Below are 23,854 nucleotides of genomic sequence, written 5' to 3'. Positions count from 1 at the left end.
GAGACCAGAGGATGCAGTGCCTTGGATGGCAGGGTCCAGAGGCCCACGGGAACCGTCTTCCCCAAATCTATCCTGCCAACAGCCTAATTAATAGGGTTGCTTCTGATTATAACACCTGTCTTCTCAACAAAATGAAAAACTGCACATAGCCAGGGGAAAAAAAATCCTTTATGAGTGAGCTGCCATATCTTCCAGAGACAAAAAGTTCAGCTGACTGACTCTATCATAAAACAGAAATAAGTTGGTTGACAGCACGCCTCACCATGAAATTTAAACTCGGAAAACTTTAAGCCAGGAAAGGAATCCAATTTCATTTTAGTAGAATTCTGGTGACTCAGAACTTCCTGAAAGTGTGAAAAATCCCCTCCCATCAAATGCCCCATGGGTCCCTGCCATGGGCTTGTTTCCCCACCTCTTCTCATCAGCAAAGGAAGCAAAGCAAGGCATTGGCACATCTCCAGCTAAGACACTTGCCCTGGAATCCCATCACCACATGAGTTCAAACATGCTCCAGTCTCCAAGCTCAGCTCAATAAGCACAAATTGTTTTCTAAGATCTCGAATATTCTACATAAAGAGTTCAAGGAGAAATGGAATTAAGACACAATGCAAATTGGGCAAGGGTAAATGGAAACCCTTTGTAATACTACCTTACAATTATTGTCTTGTAAATTTAAGATTATCCTGAAATAAAATGCTGAAAAAAAAACCCATAAAATTTCCATGAACTTTCTGAAGATTCCCCCACCAACACACACAGATTGAGAATTTCTTATTCAGAATATTTGAAACCCGCATGCTTCAGGTTTCAGGATTTTTCAGGCCTTTGGGTATTGGCATTAACAGGATAAAATCTTAGGGATGAGACTCCAATCTAAACACAAAATTTAGGGCCCTCATTGTGGCACACTGCATTACACTGCCCATATCCAGGCATCTAATATCCCATATCAGATTTCGCTGTCTCTCCTTCTATCTGCTGCTCCGCTTTTCAAATAAGGAAGTAAATCTTAAAGAAAACAGAAATACACACACACAAAATTCATTTATATTTTATATATAACTCATACACATAGAACTAACGGTTACTTTTAAAAATATTGCTAGTATACCAGCATTTTGTCTGTGACCTGTCACATGAAGTGAGGTGTAAAATTTTTCTCCTGTGGTATCACATCGACGCTCAACATTTTTTTCCAGTTTGGGGCACTGCAGATATGTTCAACTTGTTAATTCCACACAAAATCTAAACAACCAACTTGCATTCAACCCACGCCTGACTGAGGTTCAGTCCTTCTGGGAAAGCCTCCTGTGTAACAGAGACTGACCTGACCAGCCTGCTTTCTTCCTGCTCACCCAGGGCCACGCCACAGTTGGAAGCCCTGTTGTGCAGGGCAGTGAAAACACAAAATCCAGGCAGATACTGGAGTAATGTAACAACACGTTTCCGATAAGGATGAGCCCCTATTTGTTGAAAAACAAGAGGGCAAGCCAGTGCTGTGGGATCTGATCTGAGCCTGAGCTCGGAGCTGGCCGCACCACTTTGCAGCTCTGCTCTGGCCAGGCGCTCCCAGAGGCGGTCCTCCCTTCTGCCGCACCATCTGTCAAGACGGGAGCCAGCCTGATGCTGCAGTCCAACTGCGTGTGATTTATTCCGAAGCTCAGAGCTCAAGGAGTTATTTGGAAGTCAGATAACAAACCTTGAGCATTTTTCTGCAATCATTTATAAATGCTGGAACAGAGAAACCAAAATGTGTACAAGGCAGATAAACCACAAATGGGCATAACCACCGAGGTCAGGGGTGGAAGGGAGAGGTGGGAGGAGTGAAAAAGAACTGGTGGGGGGAGTGATTCTTACAAAATCGCTTGAACACACTCACCACCAATAAAACACACAGGACTTAGGAAAGCCAAAGGGCTGCAGAGGAGTGCAAGGGACCACCCTTTAAGGTACTCCAAGCATCACATGTTTCAGCTATGCAAAGGAGAAATCATCGAAACTACCCCCTACCCCAAATCCAAGACTTGATGGAAGCTGCTCTGTCCCAATATCAACTCAAATCCCGGGAAAGTTACAGTAGCATATCACAAACTTCACCCAGGATGAAAATCGCACTGTGCTAGGAGGACAGACCCCATACCAGGTCCTGAGGAGCTGGTAGTGCAGGCAGGAGAGTGGGCATACAACTGACTATCAGACAAGGGCTCATCACACAACCAAAAACTACTTCAGTATTGGAATCTAAGGTACTTTAATACAGATAATCGGTTGCTTGGCTCCAAGAACTGAGATGCCACTGGTGACAATGAGGCCACCCACAAACTCAACAGCAAGAAATCAGTTTTCCCACTCCACCCCAGCAGACAAAAGGGATAAAGAGGAACGGGCATCTGTGGAGGCCAGAGCCACGTCACCAGGGAGAATTGCAGCCAGGCTGTGTGAGTCCTGACCAGCAGAAGCAGGGACCACAGAGGAGAAGCACCTGTACCTGGAGATATCTGGACGCACCTCCATGACAGGTCTGGCTTCTCTCTTCTGTCTCCTGACAAGGGCACCCCAGGCCCCCACTGACAACAGCAGCACAGAAGGGAAGGAGCAGATCTAAAGACAAATCGCCTAAGTTTGTTCCTGCTCTCCTCTGAGTCAGCACACCCACACCTGCAGCTGTGGGAACATCTGCTATGGACTGACTCAGGAGGCCTGCCAGGGAGGTGAAGAGCCCCCATTTCAAACCAGCTCCTGGGTAGTGCAAATGTTGCTGGTCCGGGAGTGCTCTATCCTCCCCAACATTCGCGCACTTGAAACTGCAGGGAAGCTAAAGCATCCAAGTGAAGGGCAGGACTCTTAGCCAAAGGGACTCAGCCATCCTCCTGCCACAAGTCACAAAAAGTAGCTATGCACAAGCCTTACAAACACACACAGGTGCTGCCTGCACAACCCTACACGTCACCTTTCCCTCGAGGTCATGAAATCTATATGGTTCAAGGTTGTGTTAGGCTGAACTGTGCCTAACCCTGCCAAAATTCTTATGTTGAGTGTATGACCTGTACTCAGGTTCAAATTAATTAACTGCAGTGATTAGAATGAGGCCATTAGGGTGGCCAGGATCCAATCTGACTGTTGCATCTTTGTCAGAAGAGGCGATGGGGACACAGAAAAAACCAGGAATGCAGACACACAGAGAAAAGGCCCAGTGAGGACCCAGAGAGTAGGCAAGTCTCCCTGCAAGCCAACGAGAAACCAACTTGCCAAGACCTTGATCTTGGACCACCAGTGCAAGGACATTTCTGCAGTTTAAACCATCCACTCTATAGTGTCCTGTTCTGGCAGCTTTAGTATATTCATACAAAGGTCTTTTTTTGTTTCCCTGTAAGTTTCAACAACACACTTGCGTGTGACATGAAGAACTCTAGCAGTCAATTAACAGAATGAGAAAGATGGGCTGGACCAGATCCTGTTCCTACTGTTCTGAGTACATCATATGCAATGGCGGAGAGAAGAAGGCAGGATCCCCTAAGATACTGACAGACACTGTGACCCAAGTAAAGGCAATCTACATAAGCACCAGGGAAAACAAAACCATCCTAACTGGGGAGTGGGAAGGGAAGGGGTGACCTTCAGAGAGGGCTTCAACGGGGACCCTGTTAGAGGCACAGAAAGGCAGAAGCTTCTATAGTGTCCAGGAGACTCTAGCAAAGATCAATGGGACACCAAGAAATCCAACGCCCAGTGCAGGTGGGAACCAGCAAGGCACCAGGCATCAGTGCGGTGTGGTCACACAGCGCCATACCACAGAACTGTGACAGAGCAGGAACCCCTAGAGACCAAGCAAGAGAGGATGGACTCTGGAAAATGATTACTGCAGAGCAAAGGGCAACAGAGTGTAGACTGAGATTACAGAGCCCCTGTCCACTTTCAAAGGAACTCAGGACCTTCAGTGTGGGCAAGTGAGTGCCAGGATGGTTCTTGGCTTTCTTAGCGTATGCGAGGGGCAGTGGGAACAAGGCTTTGGTGCATGTCTAGAGACTCGAGATCCTCCTTGGTTTTGGCGAAAGCCTTGAGATCCTTCTCCTGTTTCAATGGCACCTTGAGACCCTTGCAGACCCATGCAGTTGGCAAGAAGGCCAAGGCCCTCCAGATATTTCCCTTCCCCTCAACCTCTTCTGATAATTTGGGTACTTTCCAGTAGCTTGGCTGCCTCCTCCCCCTGCCTACCCCAGCGCATATCCATCTGGTGGTAAACTTGTGATAGTCTTGTAATAAACAATTCCAGGATGCAGGTGAGTTACATAAGTGGTGGTGGGCTACACAGTGCCACCTGGCAAAGTATGTGACAGCTGTACTGAATGGCTTTTAATATGTAATAGATGCTTATATCCAATATCAATATCGTTACTACCCTGAGGCTTGTTCCCCTGGACCCTTCCTATAAAAAGCCTATGCTTGGTTATCAATAAATGGACAAGTTCATCATAACTGTCTCCAGTAAGTCTCTACTGACAATGCCATCACTGCATCACATCACCTGAGTGAGTGGTCTACAGCCATGGCCCCCTTCATCATCTCTTACCCTGTGACTTTGGACACGAAGGAGAGGTTGCCAGCTACAGTGATTTCCAAACTGAGATGCAGGGCCATGATAGCTACAGAAGAGTGTCCCAACCCAGTGAGTCACAAAGGGAAATGCAGCTCAAGGCCTTAGGCTGCAGGCTCTAACTCCAGGCTGCTTCTGTGCCAGGGTCTTTTGTCAGAGCAGAACCCCAGCTATCCCTCCATCCTTTGCTCTCCCCAAACCCAGGCTCATTCAGCAGGCCTGTGGACCTCTCATCTGGGGCCAGGAAAGCCAAAGGTTAAACACAGACAGAGGGAACAAGGTTACTCCTTGCTTCTTGGTATCCAAGAGCCGGGGCTGGTGATGTCCAGGGAGACTTCAGAGCCTTTTGAGTGTTGTTCTGACTTTAAGGGATCTTTGTACCATACACCAAATGTCGACTCCTTATCCCTGCCCAAAGGGATCTGCCCCTGGCTTCTTAAAATTGCCTCCTATCATGTAGCTGATGCACTGGTCTCATGTCTCCTAACAGAAAACTGGACAAGAAAGTAGCATCGTGGCAGCTATGTTGGGTAGGTTCTAAGCAGCATTACTGGAACAATTTCCTGACTGAGAGAACAGACAATATCAATACAGGAAAGGATCACACACCATGCCAATGCACACACATTAGATAATGGGCAATTTCCTAAGAACGTTTTCCAAGCAAGCACTGGAATAAGCCCTCTTCTTCACCTGAGCCTACAGGCATCGTCTTCTAGTAGATGAAGACAGCCCTTAAAACATCAAACATGAGCAGGGAACAACGGTAGATCAAAAGCACAAAGAGTGAGGAGATATAAAATGGGCTGGCAGGGATGAGAGATGGGAACAATGAGAAATCATGCTTGTCTTTTTCATAACCATGAACGCTTAGCACGTCTCACGTATTTCCTAGTTGAAGATAAGAATTAATCAGGTTTACTGAAAGACATGGGATTAGGAATGGAGGAGGATTTTTTGACTTCAGGGTTCAGAATCGCTCTATGAGAGAAAACACAAGGACAAGCTTGGGGGTGTCAGCATTGTGAACATTTTCAGAGAGAGCACAGCAGAATAGGAGACAACTCTTCGTGTTTACTGCTGCATTGCTCCTATACTAACAGGCGCCATGTGTACTCACTGTAGCAGTCCTGAGCCAAGTAGCACGGAAGGGCCAGCAACTTCAGGGGCTCTGAGAGCAGATGTAGATCAAACACAAAGATATCCATACCTCTCATGGCACTTATCCCACACTGGATGTTCTAAACAGCAAGTGAAGCTTTTTGTACCAAAATCCCTCAACAATGGAAATGTTGCCAGGGTGCGATACCTCAAGGTAATGCATTATCCTACTAGTTAGCAGGAGAGAGAGGAAAGCCTGAAGGAGGAGGCAGTGTTTGTACAGTGTCTTCGGCAGCTAGCAGGACCACGTCCAGTAACACCACATCCCCTCCTCCCGGCCTCCAGCTAGAACCTCAGCACAGAGCAGGCCAAGCTGCCTAAAGGGTACAAGGAGAATGTTACATAACACCACTCTGAGCCAGGCCCCTGAGAGAGCTGACAGATGCATGACTCCATGACTAATCTAGGCCTCCAAAAGGAACTTCTGTTGAAACAATGATTGTATGTGCCATTTTTGTATGACAGGGATCAAGTTAAAGTCCCACCAAGACATATGGCTAAACTTCACATATCTGGGCCTGACACAGTAGCCTAGTGGCTAAAGTTCTGGCCTTGCATGCACCGGGATCTCATATGGGCATGGCTTTGTATCCCAGCTGCTCCGCTTCCCTTCCAGCTCCCTGCTTGTGGCCTGGGAAAGCAGTAGAGGATGGCCCAAAGTCTTGAGACCCTACACCCATGCGGGAGACCCAGAGGAGTCTCCTGGTGCTGGATTTGGAACAGCTCAGCTCGGCCATTGCAGGTACTTGAGAGTGAACCAGCAGATAGAAGATCTTTTTGTATCTCCTTCTCTCTGTAAATGTGACTTTCCAATTACAATAAATCAAGTCTTTTAAAAAAAAAAAACTCATTTATCTGCTCACCCACATTAGAGGGAGATTTTAATTCTTTGGGGAAAATTTTATTTCAACAGACCTTAAAGACCAACCTCAAACGCAGCTGCCTCTGAACTGTCTTCTTTCATTCATAAAACAGACATCAGCAAAGCACACAATTCAAGTCTGAAATTCCACCTGCTACGGCTGATCCATAGATAGGAGTTTGCTACCAAAGTAAGAGACATGTATGTTGAAGCACTGGTTATGAGAACCAGAGGCAATTCCTGACATCGTTTCTTGGGAGGTTTGATGGACAGGTCTTCACAGCCTAGCCCTGAGATGCAAGGGGGAAAAATGCAATAGGAGACTACCAGTTTAGTGATTGCTAAAACTTAGCCAGCCCATCCATGCAAGTATGCAATTTTTCCATCAAATGTATCCTTTCTTTTTTATTGACTTAAAAAAAAAGCAGAAAGACAAAGTGAATGCCCTGAATTTGAAACAGCGTTGAAAGATGTGCCAAGCCCAAATAGAGAAACCTCAATGAAGGAAAGCACATGTCTCCAATGTTAGCACATCCCATGCGTGTCACAACACTCAGCTGTAATACCCACTAACCTCCCTTCCCACTTTTGCAGAAACAAACCAGAATCCCCACCCACACGACTCACCAATCCACGCCACTGGTCTTGCCTTAAGACACACACACACTCGCCCACCTTTTAAGCAAGCATACAAAGACTCAGACATCTTTCAGAAAGGCCTTACTTTCAAAATATTTTGAGTTTCGTTCCATTTGTTTGTCCATTCCTTGGTCAACTCTTGAACCTACAAAAAAAAAAAAAAGCACATCTGTGATTGCTTCATAAAAATAAAAAAATAAACAGATAAATAAATAAGATGTACTTCTAGCAAAGTTCTAGTTCTTAAAGATTATGAAAAAATGCACTCTAATTTTTTAAGTGGATTCCAATCTGTACCCCTGAAAAATCCATTTTCTCTTACAAATGGTATTATGGTGAAAACAAAACAAAACAAAAAACAGAAATTTGTTAAAGTTGCCTAGAATCACAACAGTCTTTTCATGGAGACATTTGAAATAAAGCTGCCTTCTTGGATTACTAACCAAAATCACAAGTTCAAAATGACAATAGCCTATTAAATGGGTCAGATTTTCCTGACTAGCTTCAGGTAGTAAGAAACAGTGATTTACTTTCCTTTCTAATTAGATGTGGTGATGAAATCAGCTTAGATGCTCCAGTTTTCTTTTAGGAGAGAGTCTGTTTTTGCAGCTAATTAGTAGGGTTCATAAATCTCATTCTTTTTTTAAAAGGGCAGAACTTTAATTGACTCTTTCAGTAAGAGCAAAAATGTTTTGATAAGAATCAGCTTCTTCCAATCACCCATAACTTACAGAAGAAAACATCTCCAATTGTTGAACTCAATACCATTGGAAATTACTTCTCAAAGGTAACAGAAATATTCTTCTAGCTCCTTAAAATTATGATCCTAGACAAAAAAGCCCTTGAAGAGCAAAAAGTGATACCTGAATTGAGAGCCTGGAAAAAAATAGAAATGAAAATTACATCCTATGGAAAGGAAAATACCTAGGGCTGAAAGGATGGTAACCTGAGTGAGGAGAGCATGCATCCTTTCACAGTCTCTTCCTTGCAGTGTTATCACTCCAGCTACAGCCTCACCTCCCTCAGCACCACCCATAGCTGTCCTCTTCCACTTATACCACTCTTCTTCCCATCAGTAAGTCACACACTTTAGCAAGGCCAAAAAAGAATGCCCAGGGCACATTTGCTTGCACTCCTATGCTAAGAGGAAGCCACTGGCATGAAGTATAATGAAGGGAACGGGCTCTGGTGCCAGCACCCTTGATGAAAGGAGGCAGCTAATGACCTCAGTGGAGGCGCTGGAGCGAAGGGTCATCCCCTAGGAAAGCCAACCATGCCTCCCTGCCCACAGTCAGCCCCTCAGAGCCTTCAGTTCACTGCCAATTGGCTTCAGGCAAGAAAGAGCGAGGGTTCTAAGTCAACACTATTTTTAAAAATGTCTTCTTTTACTGTTATTAGTGTCAAATCCACCATCCTCTTGGTGAAAAAAACAAGAGAAATTGGACTAAAAGAGCCTTTCTTTTATGGTGTTTTAAGATTGTCCTGATGTTTCTGAAACTCCAACCTCAAAGACTTAAATAACGGCAGTAATAGTCCCATGGCTATCTGTATTTCGGTTTTCAAAAAGCTTTTAGAACAAAAACATTCTTTTGTCTTCCTTTCCTACAGAAGAGTAAACTCTGGCATACTGAATGTCCCCACTTGTACTAAGCAGTCATGATTAGCAATTTATCTGAGAACACAAAACATTCAACAGTGAACAACTGTGCAGTATACCAAGAGATATGTTCTCCCTGAAGACCTGGGAGCCAATCAGTCCTTGTGAAATCCCATCACATTGCCCAAAGATTAAATATGCATGCCTTGGATTTACTTCTATTTATTAGAGCCACATCTCGGATTTTATATTCACTTATAAATCCAAAGCATGTCTATAGATACATAAATGTGCCTCAAATTTATTATACCATTGTATTTGAGTCACATTCATTTAAAGCATTAACGAAGAATACAAACGTGAGACAATATGATCAGGTAATATTTATGACCAAGTGGATACCAACAATTTCAAAAATTCAGTGAAAAAACAGAAGGAAACATAGAAAATGTGATGAACAAGATCAGCAGCCATTTCTGCCCCAGCATGTACAATGCATTCAAATTAAAATGTTTATTAGTTTCTATTAACTTGGTAGGTATTCATGAAAACTATTAAAAGAAACAATTTAAAACCATATCCAGACATTTCACAGCACTCAAAATTAGAATTTGAAGCACTAAAATACAAAATTTCATGATAAAAATGGAGATTAAGAAACTAATGTTTTTCCTAATGCTTTGATCAGTATATTAATCAGACTAATTATCTAGAGAAGCATCAACAGCTCCATAACTACAATCCAATTTATATCCTGCATATTGTGTATTCTTGAAAGAGCTTTTACCAACAGAATCCAATTTTCTTTTTCAATCTTTTAACTGTTCAGCACCATGAACAAAATCCACTCCAGAAACTATTTTGCTTTCTTTTTTAAAATATGAAACACCAGTATAGAACCAGGTCAGCAGTGACATGGTTTTCGCACAGCACCAATGTACCCACTGACCTCGGTCCATCATAGCTCAGAGCCATTCCCTGCCACCTGTCCCTGCCTCAACTCATATCCAGCTTCAGAGAAATTCAGCGTCCATCTAGAATACCCAGAGGCCGCCCCCCCCAGGCGCTGGATATCTCCCCAGAAATACAGCTAAGCTGCGGTGGCTGTTAAGCTTGGGCAATCACAGCTGTTTCACAAATGTTGAACTTGGCCCCACTCAACATGAACTCCTGGATGCTCTGATGGCCCCAGCAGCCTCACTGCTTTGTCAAGACAGCCTGCCTGTGAATTCAATCACAGTGAACATCATGGGCCAGCCAAATCCCATCTGCTAACTCACTACGAGAAACCTTTGAGAAGTTGTTTGGAAATGTGTACTGTGAAAAAAATTAAAAACTAGGCACTAATTGCAAAAAAAAATTGGACACCAAATAAACTCGTCTTAATTCCACTTTTCTATGTACTTGTAGAGTATACCTTCTACACACACACAAACCTCAAGTGTTGTATTTCTTTTAAAAAACCAGCACAGAAAGGGGAATAAGGAGGTTAAATGTAATGAAGAAAACGGATGTCAAGTGGTGGGTAACAAAAAGCAAGTAGTTTAACAAAAAAAAAAATAATAACGGTAAAAGCTATGGCCATGAAAAGCAACAATTCAAAGCACCACTTACTCTTGCTTCATTCTGCTGAAGTTTTTCCTCCATACTTAGAGCTGTGGGGGAGTCCAGCAGAGCAATCTAGAATTCAAGTCATAACAGAGATCAGTAATTAGCAAACATCAACAATCTAGAGCTAAAATTGTTTCCCTAAATATAATAAACCACCAGAAATTTCCACAAAAACCTTTAGAAAAGTAATGCCCCACATCCCCCAAAACAGCATCAATTATCACAGGGGTTTATGAGACTCATAGAATATTCATTCTGGTAAACCTACATTTGCAACGGTAATCAGCAATGTGAGGACTTTTTTTTTTTTTTTTACCAAAATCAAACAATCTAAATCGCTAGATCTTAAGAACCCATCCCACTGAGCATGTGTTCAGAACACAAGTCCAAGGCAGCATGTCTATGTCCTCAGCAAGCCCAGATTGTCGAGGTCCACCAGCACTAAAACACAGAAGCTCATTCACTACAACTGGCACTGCAGGTCTGAGCATTTCCTCCTCCATGGAGGAGCGTGAGGCTTGACATGAGGATGGTAAGCATGAAAACCGTTCAGCAACGGGAGGGACAAGCACCCAGGATGGAAGGCAACCGAGCGAGGTGGGTGCGAGCACACAGCAGCCCCAGCCATGGCCTGGGGGACACAGTGCTCCCTACCCTGCCTGCCTTTTCTCACTGCCCCCACTCCATCCACACAATGATTACTCTTTTCCAATGGAGCACAAAACCTGGAGTAACTTCGGTCATAAGCAAGCATGGATGCATGGTTTTAAGCTCAGTTTACATACTGAAAAATGCCTTGTTCACTCAACAATGCAACTTCCAGAAAATTCAGTAGGGCCTGGCGCAGTGGCCTAGCAGCTAAAGTCCTCACCTTGAACACAACAGGATCCCATATGGGTACCGGTTCTAATCCTGGCAGCCCTACTTCCCATCCAGATCCCTGCTTGTGGCCTGGGAAAGCAGTCGAGGATGGCCCAAGGCCATGGGACCCTGCGCCTGCGTGGGAGACCCAGAGGAAGCTCCTGGCTCCTGGTTTCGGATTGGCTCAGCTCCAACCATTGCGGCTACTTGGGGAGTGAGTCATAGGATGGAAGGTCTTCCTCTCTGCCTTTCCTCCACTCTGTTTATCTGACTTTGCAATAAAAAGAAACAAATCTTTTGAAAATTTTTCAGTAAAAATAAATCTGCTTCAGTCTTCATCGTTTTGGTTCCACTGTACAGTATTTCACTGTATATGTTCTGTCACTTATGTTAGCACTCCCCAATAAAACCTAACATTTTTCCCTAATCTTTTCCTTTACCAGCAATCCTATAGTGACCATCCAGCTACAGGATACCAGGTTGTATCACTAGAATACAGAAGGGGAACTAACAAGGCATCTATATGTAGTTGGGGATTTTTTTATTATTATTATTACTAACTAGTCCTCCATAGAGGCTGCAAAGTTTTTCTCATTAGTATTTATTTTTCAATTTCTATTCGAACTTAAAACACCCAAAAAGGGCTCTGTTTTTGCTTGGCTAAATAACTCCCCTTTCCACACATGGGAAGCATTGCTTCTCAAGGCGAAACATACATGCGGATATTTTTAAGCACAATGAACAACTCCTGCTGTCCGCCATCTTGTGGGGAAGAACTGTCAGGTGTATTTCAGGATACAATAAATTCAGGGAGGGTTTGTGCCCTGTCAGTAATTTCACAGATCAAACCATTTAAGGGATGTCAAGTGTTTCAAGTGTCTTCTACTCCTACATAGAAGACACTCCTCTGGAGATACCTCTTGCATGTTTAAAAAGAAAAGAAGCATTTCTTTTTGTAACACACTTGAGACATCCATTCTCCGGTTAAGAGAATGGGAAGAAACATACTTGTATCTGTATTGTATTTCTGCCTCCAGTCTAACTTCAGCCTTTTAAAAAGTGATTCTTGATCCTCCTTCAAGGGTGGCCTTTCTTCACAGCCGCATCTAAGCCTTCTGGAACTTAACACGCTCCATTCATCCACAGAATATAACTGCACATACACTATGCACACTCTAAAGAAGTTTACTGTGAACACACAAAAGAGCAAAGCCTCTTCACTACAATCCCAACAGCTCCTGAAGTGAGGCCGTATCAAACAATTAAGCAAGGCCCCCTGACAGGATCTTAGCTGGGCCACAAGCATAAGGCCCCCATGTCACTGGGTCACCCCGGTCACCTCTGTGATGCGCAACAGGAAACAGAGATTCAGAAAAGTGTTCAATCAAGTCTTTTGGTTAAAATACATTTTCAAGTTGTAAAATGCATGAGTAGAATTTTAACTATTTCTCTAAGCATCTCAATTTCTTTCCACTCATAGATATTAGGCCACTAATCCTATTGCATGCTAAGTTTCCATCCATAATTGATAACTATTAGATAGTTCATCATTTCAGGTTGAGTGGATAGAATCTTATACACACAGCTCATAATGAATGCAAAGGCCAATAGGAGGCTGATGCAGGGGAGAAACCAGCTAACTCATTCTAAGCTTTACTTAGCACTTATTTACTCAAATCAATAGTAGGAGTGAGATAATTGTCTCATTAAGATCCAAAAATAGATGCCATTACTCAAAAGAAAATCATCCATAAATCTCAGAAGAAGCCAACCTGATTCCCTTGAGCAAGCAACATTTTCAGCCTGGCGATTTCAGCTCGCAGTTCACGGATGAGCTTGACGTTGGCATCCTCATTAATGGTAGGCTTGTTGATGATGTTTTTGGCTCTATTTGCATAGCGAAGAGTACTCAGGGTTTCTCCGTAATTGACATCAGCAGGTGAAATGGCTGTGAAGAATGAATTCAAAGAATAATTTATCCAGCACTCCATGTTTCATTTAACACAAAGTTGGTGTGTAATTTAAAAGTCAGATTAACCCCAGGTCATTGGATAGACTAAATATTCATTGCCACTGTAATGAATATTAAAAATTATCTCAGGTTCATAAGAAAGGGTGCTCATGAAACCAAATGAAATGTCATTTTGCTCTTCTGAAGTCCACAATCAACCACCTGAGATGTCTCACTATAGGTAGTTTTCTCAGATGAAAACATAAGGATAAGATTTCAAGACTACATATTTCAAAATTAAGTACAATTCAACTCTTTTAGAAGTTATGACAAAGCGTCACAGTTATAAAAACCTAAATCAGATCAGGCAATTCTTTGCTGCTTCAAGCTTTGGTGGCACTCACCCACTCCACCCCAGCCTTGAAGGTTTGCGTGCCACACCACTATTCATGCAGTATGCACGTATGCACCCCAAGCTAGAACTCTTGCCTGGAGTTACAGGTATTGTCAGGCCTGGAAAGAACATGGCAGGAGGAAATGGGAAGAGCAAAAGGAACAGGGGGCGAGAAACAGAGTGAAGCAGGCAACAATTCTTGAGCTTGCCTCAGTAATTCTCTCCCTTTTCCATATTTTTCTTTCTCTTTTATGCTTCACTTGATGAATTCATTAAAATACAGAAAAATATTTTATCATTCACATTCTGTCATATATATTGTTTTCCTTTTAATTTTTTCATTTTAAATTCTAAGTTTACTGCTTTTCAAAGAAAAACAAAGTTGGGTTCTTTGTATTCAATGCTGCTATAATGCTTTTTGTTCCTATAGGAGTGACATTAAATTTCTATCTTGTACTTCAAGCAAAGAGAAACTGGGAGTCTCCCCACTGGTTATCAAGGATTCTGTAACACAGTGAGGCCCTGTGCAGCCAATCATATTGTACTGTATTATTAAATCACATAACAAAAGGTGTCATATACTAACGAGACACTTCAAACAAAAGCATTTCCAGTCAGTTTGCAGGACCCATTGGATGCTCAGGGAAAACACTGTAAAGCTCTTACTGGCAATCATGATGGTTTTAGAGTTTCCTCCAAGGCTATCTTTCAGCAACCAAGTCAAAACAGAATCCCTGTAAGGCACGAAGACTTGCTTCTTTTTCACAAGAGAGTTTGCTGCATCCTGAGATAGATCAGCTGTTAAGAAGGAAAAGCAAAACAGGGAAAGAGAGCGTGGCTGTTAATGTTTGGTTTTCTGTGATTTCACTTCCAAATATTTTGAGGAAATTGCTTCAGATTGCAACAAAAACATTAAACACAATTGCTTCATGCTACAACAGAAGCACGAGGGAACGGGGGCTACAAGGGATGCAGGCAAACCCACCTAAGGCAGAAATGACGTTCCCCAGAGTCACGAGGGACTTGTTAATGTTTCCCCCTTCCTTCAGCCTAACCCCGGTGGCACCGGTAGCATCCGCGCGCTCGCTTCCAGCCAGATCAACTAAGTGGATCTTGCTCACTGTTTCACACGGCATTTCAGAGTCAAATTTTGCCTGTGATAAAACAGCAAAGTAAAACTGAGGAGGTGTGTCCAGTGCCCTGATGCTGTTTATGATACAAATTCTAATTACGTCCCACGCCTCACTGAGATCTCTTAGGGTAAGAGCCCTTTTTTTTCCCCATACTTCTATTTATTGGTCTTCAAACCAGCTGCAGAATTCTCCCAAGTTAAATTCTACACAAAAGTAATCTACCACATATGATGCTTCTCGTATCATTCTCGACCAAGGCCTCCTGAAGAACAATGCCAGGGAATGGGAAACTAGCCTTGGAGGACCACCCCACAAAGAAAATATAAGCGAACAAATCATGAGTTCTCTTCACTTCTAAACTCCAGCAGTCCAAGCGCCAGGCCACTCCAAGACGCAATAAATGCAGACACACAGAAGATCACTGGGTACCATTTTGTGTTGCCAATCACGCTTTAAGATTTATTTATTTTTATTTCAAAGCCAGATATGCAAAGAGGAGGAAAGATAAAGAGGAAGATCTTCCGTCAGATGGTTCACTCCCCAAGAGGCCACAATGGCTGGAGCTGAGCCAATCCGAAGCCAGGAGCTCTTCCGGGTCTCCCACGTGGGTGCAGGGTCCCAAGGTTTTGAGCCATCCTCCACTGCTTTCCCAGGCCACAAGCAGGGAGCTGGATAGGAAGCGGGGCCACCGGGATTAGAACCAGTGCCCATATGGGATCCCGAGCATGCAAGGCAAAGACTTTAACCACTACACTATCGTGCCGGGCCCGCCAATCATGTTTTTAATAAGAGGCTTGGAGAACAACGTTCTCTGCATCCAGAGTCTACCAAAACTTTATTTTCCTAGTGAGTTTTAAAGTACATTTGTAGTACTGGACCAAAACACAAACAATACAAAACAACCCATATTCTGAAAGAAACATAAGCTTCTTCCAAACTAGTGCGGGTTCCATCCTAACCAAGCATTAGGCAGAACACAAAACAGCCAGTCAATGACAATAAGCTACATACACAGCAAGGAGGTGGGAAGTGTAGGAGCTGCTCTGAATGCTCTTAGCCAAATAGGTTTTGTTTTGTTGTTCTCTTCCTCTGTGCGAGGTGTTCGACTGTGAACACAGGTGAAGACACCCCAAATCTTGCACAAACACATGTACAAGTCCTGGGAGGAACCCACAGTTTCACATTTCCCAATTTCTACTGGCTTTGCAGTGAAAACATTTACTCTCAGTAATTTCTATGCATATTCAAGATGGTCTCCATCACTTGATCATAACGAATTCCTATGTTCTTACTTATAAATGTCCCTTGTCCTGTGATATTATTCTAATAATGATAATCAACACTGCGGGCTGAGCTCCGTGGGGCGATAATGGACCACGCTGAGTTATTCACCTTGGCCTCCAGCTGGTCGCACTCACAATCCATTATCTCCTGCAGAGCTTGCCACAGTGAAAACTTTGGTCTAATTGGGCACGGAGCAAATTTTTTCTTATGTCTAGAACAGGCCAGATGCGTGCTAAATATTTCTTAGGGGTACACATCAGGATGTTTCAAATGACTGTGATTGTAACCATGGAGAAACCCAGCATACAGCACAGGTTCAACTCTAATTAACAAGAAAATGACAGTAGGTCACCTTGGCCTGCTGCCGCTCCTGGTTCAACAATGGTCAGTCCTCAGCTGGTGCTAATCAACAAGTGAAAACCTCTGGGGTGCCGCTGGCCCCGCCCCGTGTCCCCAACATCTGTCTTACCTGAGTGAACTTGATCGTGAAAATGGCATGAGACCTGCTGCTGACATCATTCATGCCAGTTGCAGCCGTGGTACGATTGATATTTCCTGCCTCCATAAGTTCTTCCACATCGCTGTAATTCTGTACCAGATGTTTGGATAAATCTGACAAAAAAAAAAAACATAGGAAGTCAAGAATTCTCCCTAATACATGGTTAATGGAGTGAAGCGTTTCCTCTCCACAGAACCTGCAGTCTTAGAAAAACCTTGTTTCTGGGGTGTGGTGCTACACAGCTTAGTCTTGAGAGCAGGGCTGTTGGAATCAAAACCCAGTTCTGTTGCTTCCTAGCTGTTCAAGCCTCCCTGTGTCCCCTTACCTCCCACCCTGGTCACCTCATCTAATCATGTCTACCTGTCACCTACAGTACTAGGCACGTGTGTTCATGATTAAGATCGAGCTCATTTGTACCAGCCACAACATACAGAAGAAAAATGAAAGAGCATTGCCTTCATGCAAAATCCAAAAAACACCGTGTAAATCCTGTATACAAATTATTATTCTCTTTTATTATCATTTGAACATTCATATGGTTCCAAACTCAAAAGCTATACTGTGTAAAGTGCCCCCTGTCATCCCTTATGGAGGACAACTAAATAACGGTTTCCCCATTTCTTTCTAGAAACAACCTGTACAAGCACAGGTAATTACATGTATATAAAACATGCTTCTTTCTTCTTTTGCAGAAACAGTAGCATATCATAAACATTATGGTGCACCTTGCCTTCTTATGTAATAACAGACTGAAAATATTCTGTATTCCTTCATGTGGTTTCTCATTTATTTTTAAGCCTACAGAGCATTCGATTCTATGTCTGCACCATAATCAATTTAACTAGTCTCCTATTGAGACTGTAGAAGTTGTTTACATTTTGTTTCCAATTACAAGTAATGCTGCTGCAAATAATCTTAGACATATGTCTTTCCAAATGTCTACCAATGGTTCTGCTGAGGAAATTCTGACAGATGGAACTGCTAAATCCAAAGTCATTCAAAATCGTGATACATATTACAGAACTGTCCTCCACAGAGGCAGCATACCATAGAGGACAACTCGTACCCAGCGAGTCACACTCCATAGCTCCTATCTTGAGAGTGAGCATTTGGCCATTGAGAAAGTGGTTGACAGGCTCTCGCTCTCTGTCAGAGTGCCATCTCCAGCCCCTGACATCCATCCCCAGACCCTTGCAGGCTGCAGTGATGGCCTCAGGTGGCTGGCATCCCCCACCCACGTGGAAGACAGACTGTTCCTACCTCCCAGCTGGGGACTGGGAGGGACATGTGGGGCTGTTGGGGACATGTGGGGATTGACAGGTGAACGGGACCTCAATCTCTCTCCCTTGCAAATAAACAAAAAATTCAACGAAAGAATGCTTCTCTCCTAGCACATGCCCCAACATTGTCTTATCAGGCTTATTTATGTCACCCAAGATGGAAACACATTATCTAAAGTATCTTAATTTTGCATTTCTCTTTCTTATGAGCAAGGCTGGGGACTCTTTCCTCTAAGAAGCATGAGTCTTTCCATCTCTGAGGAGTCGACCATCGCCTTTGTCCACCTCTCTACTTGCCTGCTAGAGCTGGCCTACTGATTCACAGGAATTTCTCATATATTAAGTAAATTAGTCCTTTGTCTGAAACTTGAAAAACTGTTCTCCCCAGTTTCAAAATAAGCTTTCTAGGGCCTGGCGCAGTAGCCTAGCAGCTAAAGTCTTCACCTTGAAAGCAATAGGATCCCATGTGGGTGCAGGTTCTAATCCTGACATCCCCGCTTCCCATCCAGCTCCCTGCTTGTGGTCTGGGAAAGCAGTGGAGGACAGCTCAAAGCCTTGGGACCCTGCACCCACGTGGGAGACCTGGAAGATGCTCCTGGCTCATGGCTTCAGATTGGCACAGCACCGGCCGCTGCTCTCACTTGGGGAGTGAATCAACAGACAGAAGATCTTCCTCTCTATCTCCCCTCCTCTTTGTATATCTGACTTTGCAACAAAAGTATGTAAGTTTTTTAAATAAAAATATAAATTTTTTTCTGCTTTGTTTATTACATTGTTTCTGCCAAACACACAATTTTAGCTTTACTGTTTCAAAATTAGTACCTTTACTTGAACAATTTCAGGTTTCAAGTCAAATTTTTAGCTGTCCTTTCTTCAAGTTTCTAGAAAAAAATTAAGCCACAGCATTTTGCAATCATTTCATATTTGACATTCAAATATTAAATCAGGCTACCATTTATCCCAGCGTAAAACTTGAACTGTGGTACCAGTTCATTTTGTTTTTCCTCCTCGGCAGTTATTTTTTTTAAGATTTGTTAATTTATTTATTAGAAAGGCAGCAAAACAGAGAAGGAGAGACAGAGATAGAAATCTTGCTTTTGTGAGTCCACTCTAACCACTGCAACCTTCAGGTTGGGGCCAGGCTGAAGCCAGGCCAAGCACACCACCCTGGCCTCACACACTGATGGCGAGGGCCCAGGGACTTGACATCCTCCACCTCCTTCTGAGGCACACTGGCAGAAAGCCGGAGGGGAAGCACAGGATCCTGGCCTCAAAGCGTCCTGAGATGCCAGCCATCTGAGTGGCGGCTCGGCCTGGCACAACAGTGGACCTGCCTCCTAGACAGATAAGGAAACAGGTAAGGGTGAGGAAACCTCTCGTCCCTGTTATGTTTGACGAGCACGTTTATTGTAAACTAAATCATCACAAGCACCTGGTTCATTTGTCAGTGTTATGGTTGTTGATATATGATAAGAAAACTAAGAGGAAAACATACATCCACAGGAGTTAAGAACTCTTAACAATATCTATCCATGGGGCCACAAAACAATTACCTAGCGCCATACTTTGCTTTCAACATGAAAGGCAATAGCTAGCACATGTGGGTTCTTCTGGTGCACCTGATATTTCCAAGTGAATAAGATGAGCAAAAACAGGAGCATCTTGAACCCAGGGGCAGTGCTGCTTCACCTCCAAGGAGACACCCAGAGAGGTACCATCTACACAGAGGCACACCTCTGCCCGATTCCAGCAGGCCAGCTGTCACTCAGCCTCCTTCGGCCCAGGGACTTAGCTTCCTTACAAGGGTGGCCTGGTGGCATCCTCACCACTAACTGGGACGTTGCCAGTGTGGCCCCGCACAGATGCTGACAGTCACACCTGGGATGTCCTGCCAACGCTTTTCTGCTTTGTCTTCTCTTTCCTGCCTCTGGAGACAACGCAAGGCTAAGGCACAACACCACTAGAAGGCACAGATGATTGGCTCACTCCATGGGACTCAGAGAATGGGAGACCATGCAATCGCTTACAGCCAGAGGACACCACCAGGCAGCCTCTCAAAGTCAGGGACACAGGAATCTGGCAGGCGACGGCTGCTGCCACTTCCAATGGAATAAAGTTCTGAATGCAAACACACTTTTCCAATCTCACCATTTCTGCCTTGGAGAGTGTTGTTGTTAACCCCAGAGAGAATTGGGGCTGGGGACCATCCTGTCTTACCTTCAACATAAGGGCCTTCTTTGGGATGCTCCCGGACTCTTAAATTGAAGGTTTTAGATGACTTCCGCCTAAGCAGATCTCTCACCCGTTCATTGTAAATTTCTAAATAGCTGCAAGTGTGAAATTGGATTAAATTCAGAAATACCAGTCCAAACAACAGTCATACTCACAATGGCTGCAACGCATGTTTGTGTGTCTGGGTGGGGGGCCTCAGTTTGTATGTGTGCTAGAAACTTGCCCTGGACTGTTGGCACAACTACCCAGAGGAGGGGCATAACTGTTCTCCTCAGCTTGCAGGTGAGCAAACATGTTCAGAGTGATGGAAATAACGTGTGCAAGGATACACGCCACCAAAAGGCCATGTGGCTATGAGACCCCAGACTCACCTGTCCTCCCCTCACAACCACTCAGCAGGGTAAGCTAGTACCCACCCCCCCAGGTTACACTTCCAAGAGGAAAAGGCATGGCAGCCATTCAGACTTGCTTCTGTGCTAGACTGATAGTGTCTCTACCAACATGAAGAATAACATGAAGGAAGAGCCCAGAATGAGTATTTGAGATACATGCTTCAGTGTGTGACCAGCGGTGCTTTCTCCACCAGCCTCCCAAACCCTGACTCAAGAAAGCCTTTTAAGCTTTATCCCCACCTGCCATGGAATGGACAGGAGTGGGAAGGCTCCCCTACAGGAATCTAAGCTCCTTATCCACTGTTGCTTTCAAGAGCAAGCCAAGCAGCCAGGGCTCCAACCAAGATCACACCCAGGAAGCCAGGCCACAGGCCCCACCTGACTTCCGTTCGGAACGATGCTTCATCCCATCGGGTGGTTTCATTTATCCGACTGAAGAGTCCCTCACAGATGCGAGGTATTAGGCCAGAGTCACCCTACAATGAGAAGGAGAAAATTCTGCTTTAAGGGAGGAGCCTCTTCCCCAGAGGCACTGTAAGAAAATAAGAAAGAAGCAATGATAAAGGGAAATGTCAAACTTTCGATTATCTGTTCCCTCATTTGTGTGTCCTCCCCCACCCCCACCCCCCCGCTAGCTTCACAATATCAAGGATTCCCAGGAAAGCATTCACAGACTTGTCATGGCAAGGAAAGCCTGGGTTTAGGAAAACAGGTCATATACACCATACGATGGGGAAGACCACGTTCCCTTAACCCCCAAGCCCTTGGCATGGACCACCGTGTGCACCGCAGGAAGCTCTCCCTCCCCACTCACTCTCCCACCTTTAGAACATGCCACAGGTTTGGAAACTAAAACACGCATGCACTGTGTGAACCTAAAGAAATACAAAACAGCAAGTGCCCACAAGAACTTTTTCTTTTAACACCTTCATACTTGGGGCAGTAAAAACATTAGTGCCTGCTAGTGGTTTGACTACTAAAATGTTATGTAGTGTGTCTATAACTCTACAAACACCAGATAGTTCATAAAGCCAACTTTTCCACGCATCAGCTGGATTGATGGTTAGCACCTTTCCATCAACAAGTTACCTTATTTTTCTATACTTTTCTTGAAGAAATGTTTTCAAGAGTTTTTAAGAGAGCAGACTTTAATAATTTTCTTCAAACCGTTGTGTTGGCAGGAAAGGAGAATAAATTACTTGTGGGGCCAACGTATTTTTCTGATAAGATTATAAGGCCTTTAAGAAGAGAAAAATGAACTGGGACTCGCATCCATTATTCATGCTTATAAACTTAACACTATTTCTAATTTAAAATTTCTCAAAGGAAATCTAGCTCAACTTATTACTGAGTTTTATCTTGTTACTAAAAAATGATCAGAACATGAAAAGCAAGTTTAGTGGGGACCAGGCAGATAAAAGAGATAATTCTAGCAGAACAGAGCACAATAATAAGAAATTTCCTTTCCCAGAGACATAAACAACGTACAGAGCTGCCCATCATGGTGTAGGACTTCCCAGATCCAGTCTGCCCATATGCAAAGACACAAGCATTATAACCTTCAAATGCGGATTTCACAACATCTGTGCCCAGGGTTTTGAAGACCTGAAAGAAAGAAAAAAAGGCACAAAAAAAGAAAATGCTAGGGGTTTTAATAAAAACTCCTGTAGTGTTGATAATATTCTTGAATGCTACCTTTATCCCTTAGGGATTATATTATATAAATAAATCATGGCACAGCAGTTACCAATAGAATATGTATGAACCCAAATTTTTTTTAATCAAAAGTAAACTTTTTAAATGAGCAAAAAGTGATGCTTCCCTTTTTCCAGCTTAACAACAAAAACTTTCTGAAAATTATAGAATGACATTACTTTCCAAAGTTATTCAAAAACTCCAGAACCCAGTCAAAATCTGCAGGTCACAGCAGCCAGAAATGATTGCCCCAGCTACACCAAATCCGAGCTATTTTAAGTGTCCAGCTAGCCATTCACATGGGTCTCCAGGGCTGAGTGGCAGGTGGGTGTGGACAAGGCTGGGTGAGATGTCAACACCCCATGCCGGTGTCCAGATGCTCTTCCTGGTGTCAGCCCAGGGTGGGTGGGTAGGACAGGCACTATGTGGAGCCAGGGTTCACACCTATAATGGCCTGAGTCCACACTCAGTGTCTCAAAGGACAACCTGCAGAGTGAAAGGCGAAAAGGGGAAATACTGCAAGTGGACAGGCCGTGTAAATGAGACACATCAGGATGTGAGATCAGCCTAGTGATACCCAGCTGTCAAGGATGACCCAAAACTTTCTTGTTGCTTCCTGTCATCTCTGTCCAGCACGTCAAATATCTCCCTGCTTCAAAAAGCTGGCACCTCAGCACCAGAGGAGGCACCAGAGGGGGAAGCTTGGTAGGGTTCTCAGCCAGAGCCATGGAGAGGTGGGGAGTTCCTCCAAGGCCAGGGTCTCAAACTCCAAAGAGGTGTTTACTCTATGAGGGAGCGTTCTCTGGGTCAGTGCATGAGACCCAGACAACTGAACCACAAATCTGTCACCAACTACTATCAAGCTACCAAAAATAGCAGATGGCCAGGTGTTAGACAAGTCCCACTGGCCAAACTGGTAACCTGGCCCAGGTAGAGATGAGTCCAGGCAGGGTTTTGAGAATGGGGGTAACAGGTACCGATGGCCTTTGGTGTCACCAAGAAATCTAAGCTTTCATGTCCAGCTGGTCTCAGACACAGTAGGATCTCCGATCTCAGGGCCCAGAGCCCAAGGGCTCATGTCCTGGCCTGAGCACGCAGTGCCTGTTGTGCTCACTCCTGCGCAAGGAAGAGAACCAAGCCCGGGTGCACACACTGAATCCACCTACTCCTGTGAACCAGCCAGGTGCTATTTCAAAACACAAAAAGCCCAGTGAGTTTCAAAGTGGTAATAATGATGAGGGGACATAGGCATTAGCACCTGCTGGAATTACTCCAGCTTGTGAGATTGCCCATTAGATGAGATAGGGAGGGATTTATGAACTCAGAAAAAGCCCCTAATCAGCAAGATGAGACATACCTACATCCACCAGCAACCCTTAAAAATAAGTAGTGGAACTCTCTGAGGGGAGGATGAAATGGAACAGACAGGTAATTAGCTTACAGTCAGGACTTGGAAGTCATGCCTTCCTGGCCTTATGTAATACTGTCTGCCTACCTATCAATCAAATGACCCTTTCCCCAGGATGTCCCCCACCCCAAAGACTTGGGAATGGTTTCACACAACCACTCCCCTTTCCAGGCACATAAGAAATCAGGCAATAGGGTATGCGTGCGCTCTGACTTCCCACAGACAGATCAAAGAAACATCTCTCTCCCACCTTTCCCCCCA

General features: G+C 44.0%; 1 protein-coding gene across 4 annotated transcripts in view; it reads right to left on the bottom strand.

The window, feature by feature from the left end:
* Positions 1-23,854, bottom strand: part of KIF16B (kinesin family member 16B) — a 245,044-nt gene that overhangs the window by 187,210 nt on the left and 33,980 nt on the right. For all 4 annotated transcript variants that reach the window (XM_058679735.1, XM_058679736.1, XM_058679737.1 and 1 more), the window contains exons 4-12: positions 21,979-22,095; positions 20,869-20,966; positions 20,084-20,193; positions 16,557-16,699; positions 14,656-14,824; positions 14,337-14,468; positions 13,098-13,273; positions 10,468-10,533; positions 7,342-7,401 (exon numbers count right to left, since the gene is read on the bottom strand). In XM_058679735.1, the coding sequence (XP_058535718.1) occupies positions 7,342-7,401; positions 10,468-10,533; positions 13,098-13,273; positions 14,337-14,468; positions 14,656-14,824; positions 16,557-16,699; positions 20,084-20,193; positions 20,869-20,966; positions 21,979-22,095 (1,071 nt within the window). The remainder of the gene's footprint in view (positions 1-7,341; positions 7,402-10,467; positions 10,534-13,097; positions 13,274-14,336; positions 14,469-14,655; positions 14,825-16,556; positions 16,700-20,083; positions 20,194-20,868; positions 20,967-21,978; positions 22,096-23,854) is intronic.

Source organism: Ochotona princeps, chromosome 22 (assembly GCF_030435755.1).
Source record: "Ochotona princeps isolate mOchPri1 chromosome 22, mOchPri1.hap1, whole genome shotgun sequence".
Taxonomy (NCBI): Eukaryota; Metazoa; Chordata; class Mammalia; order Lagomorpha; family Ochotonidae; genus Ochotona; species Ochotona princeps.
The sequence above is the reverse complement of the archived record's forward strand: the minus strand, read 5'-3'. Positions and strand labels throughout refer to the sequence as shown.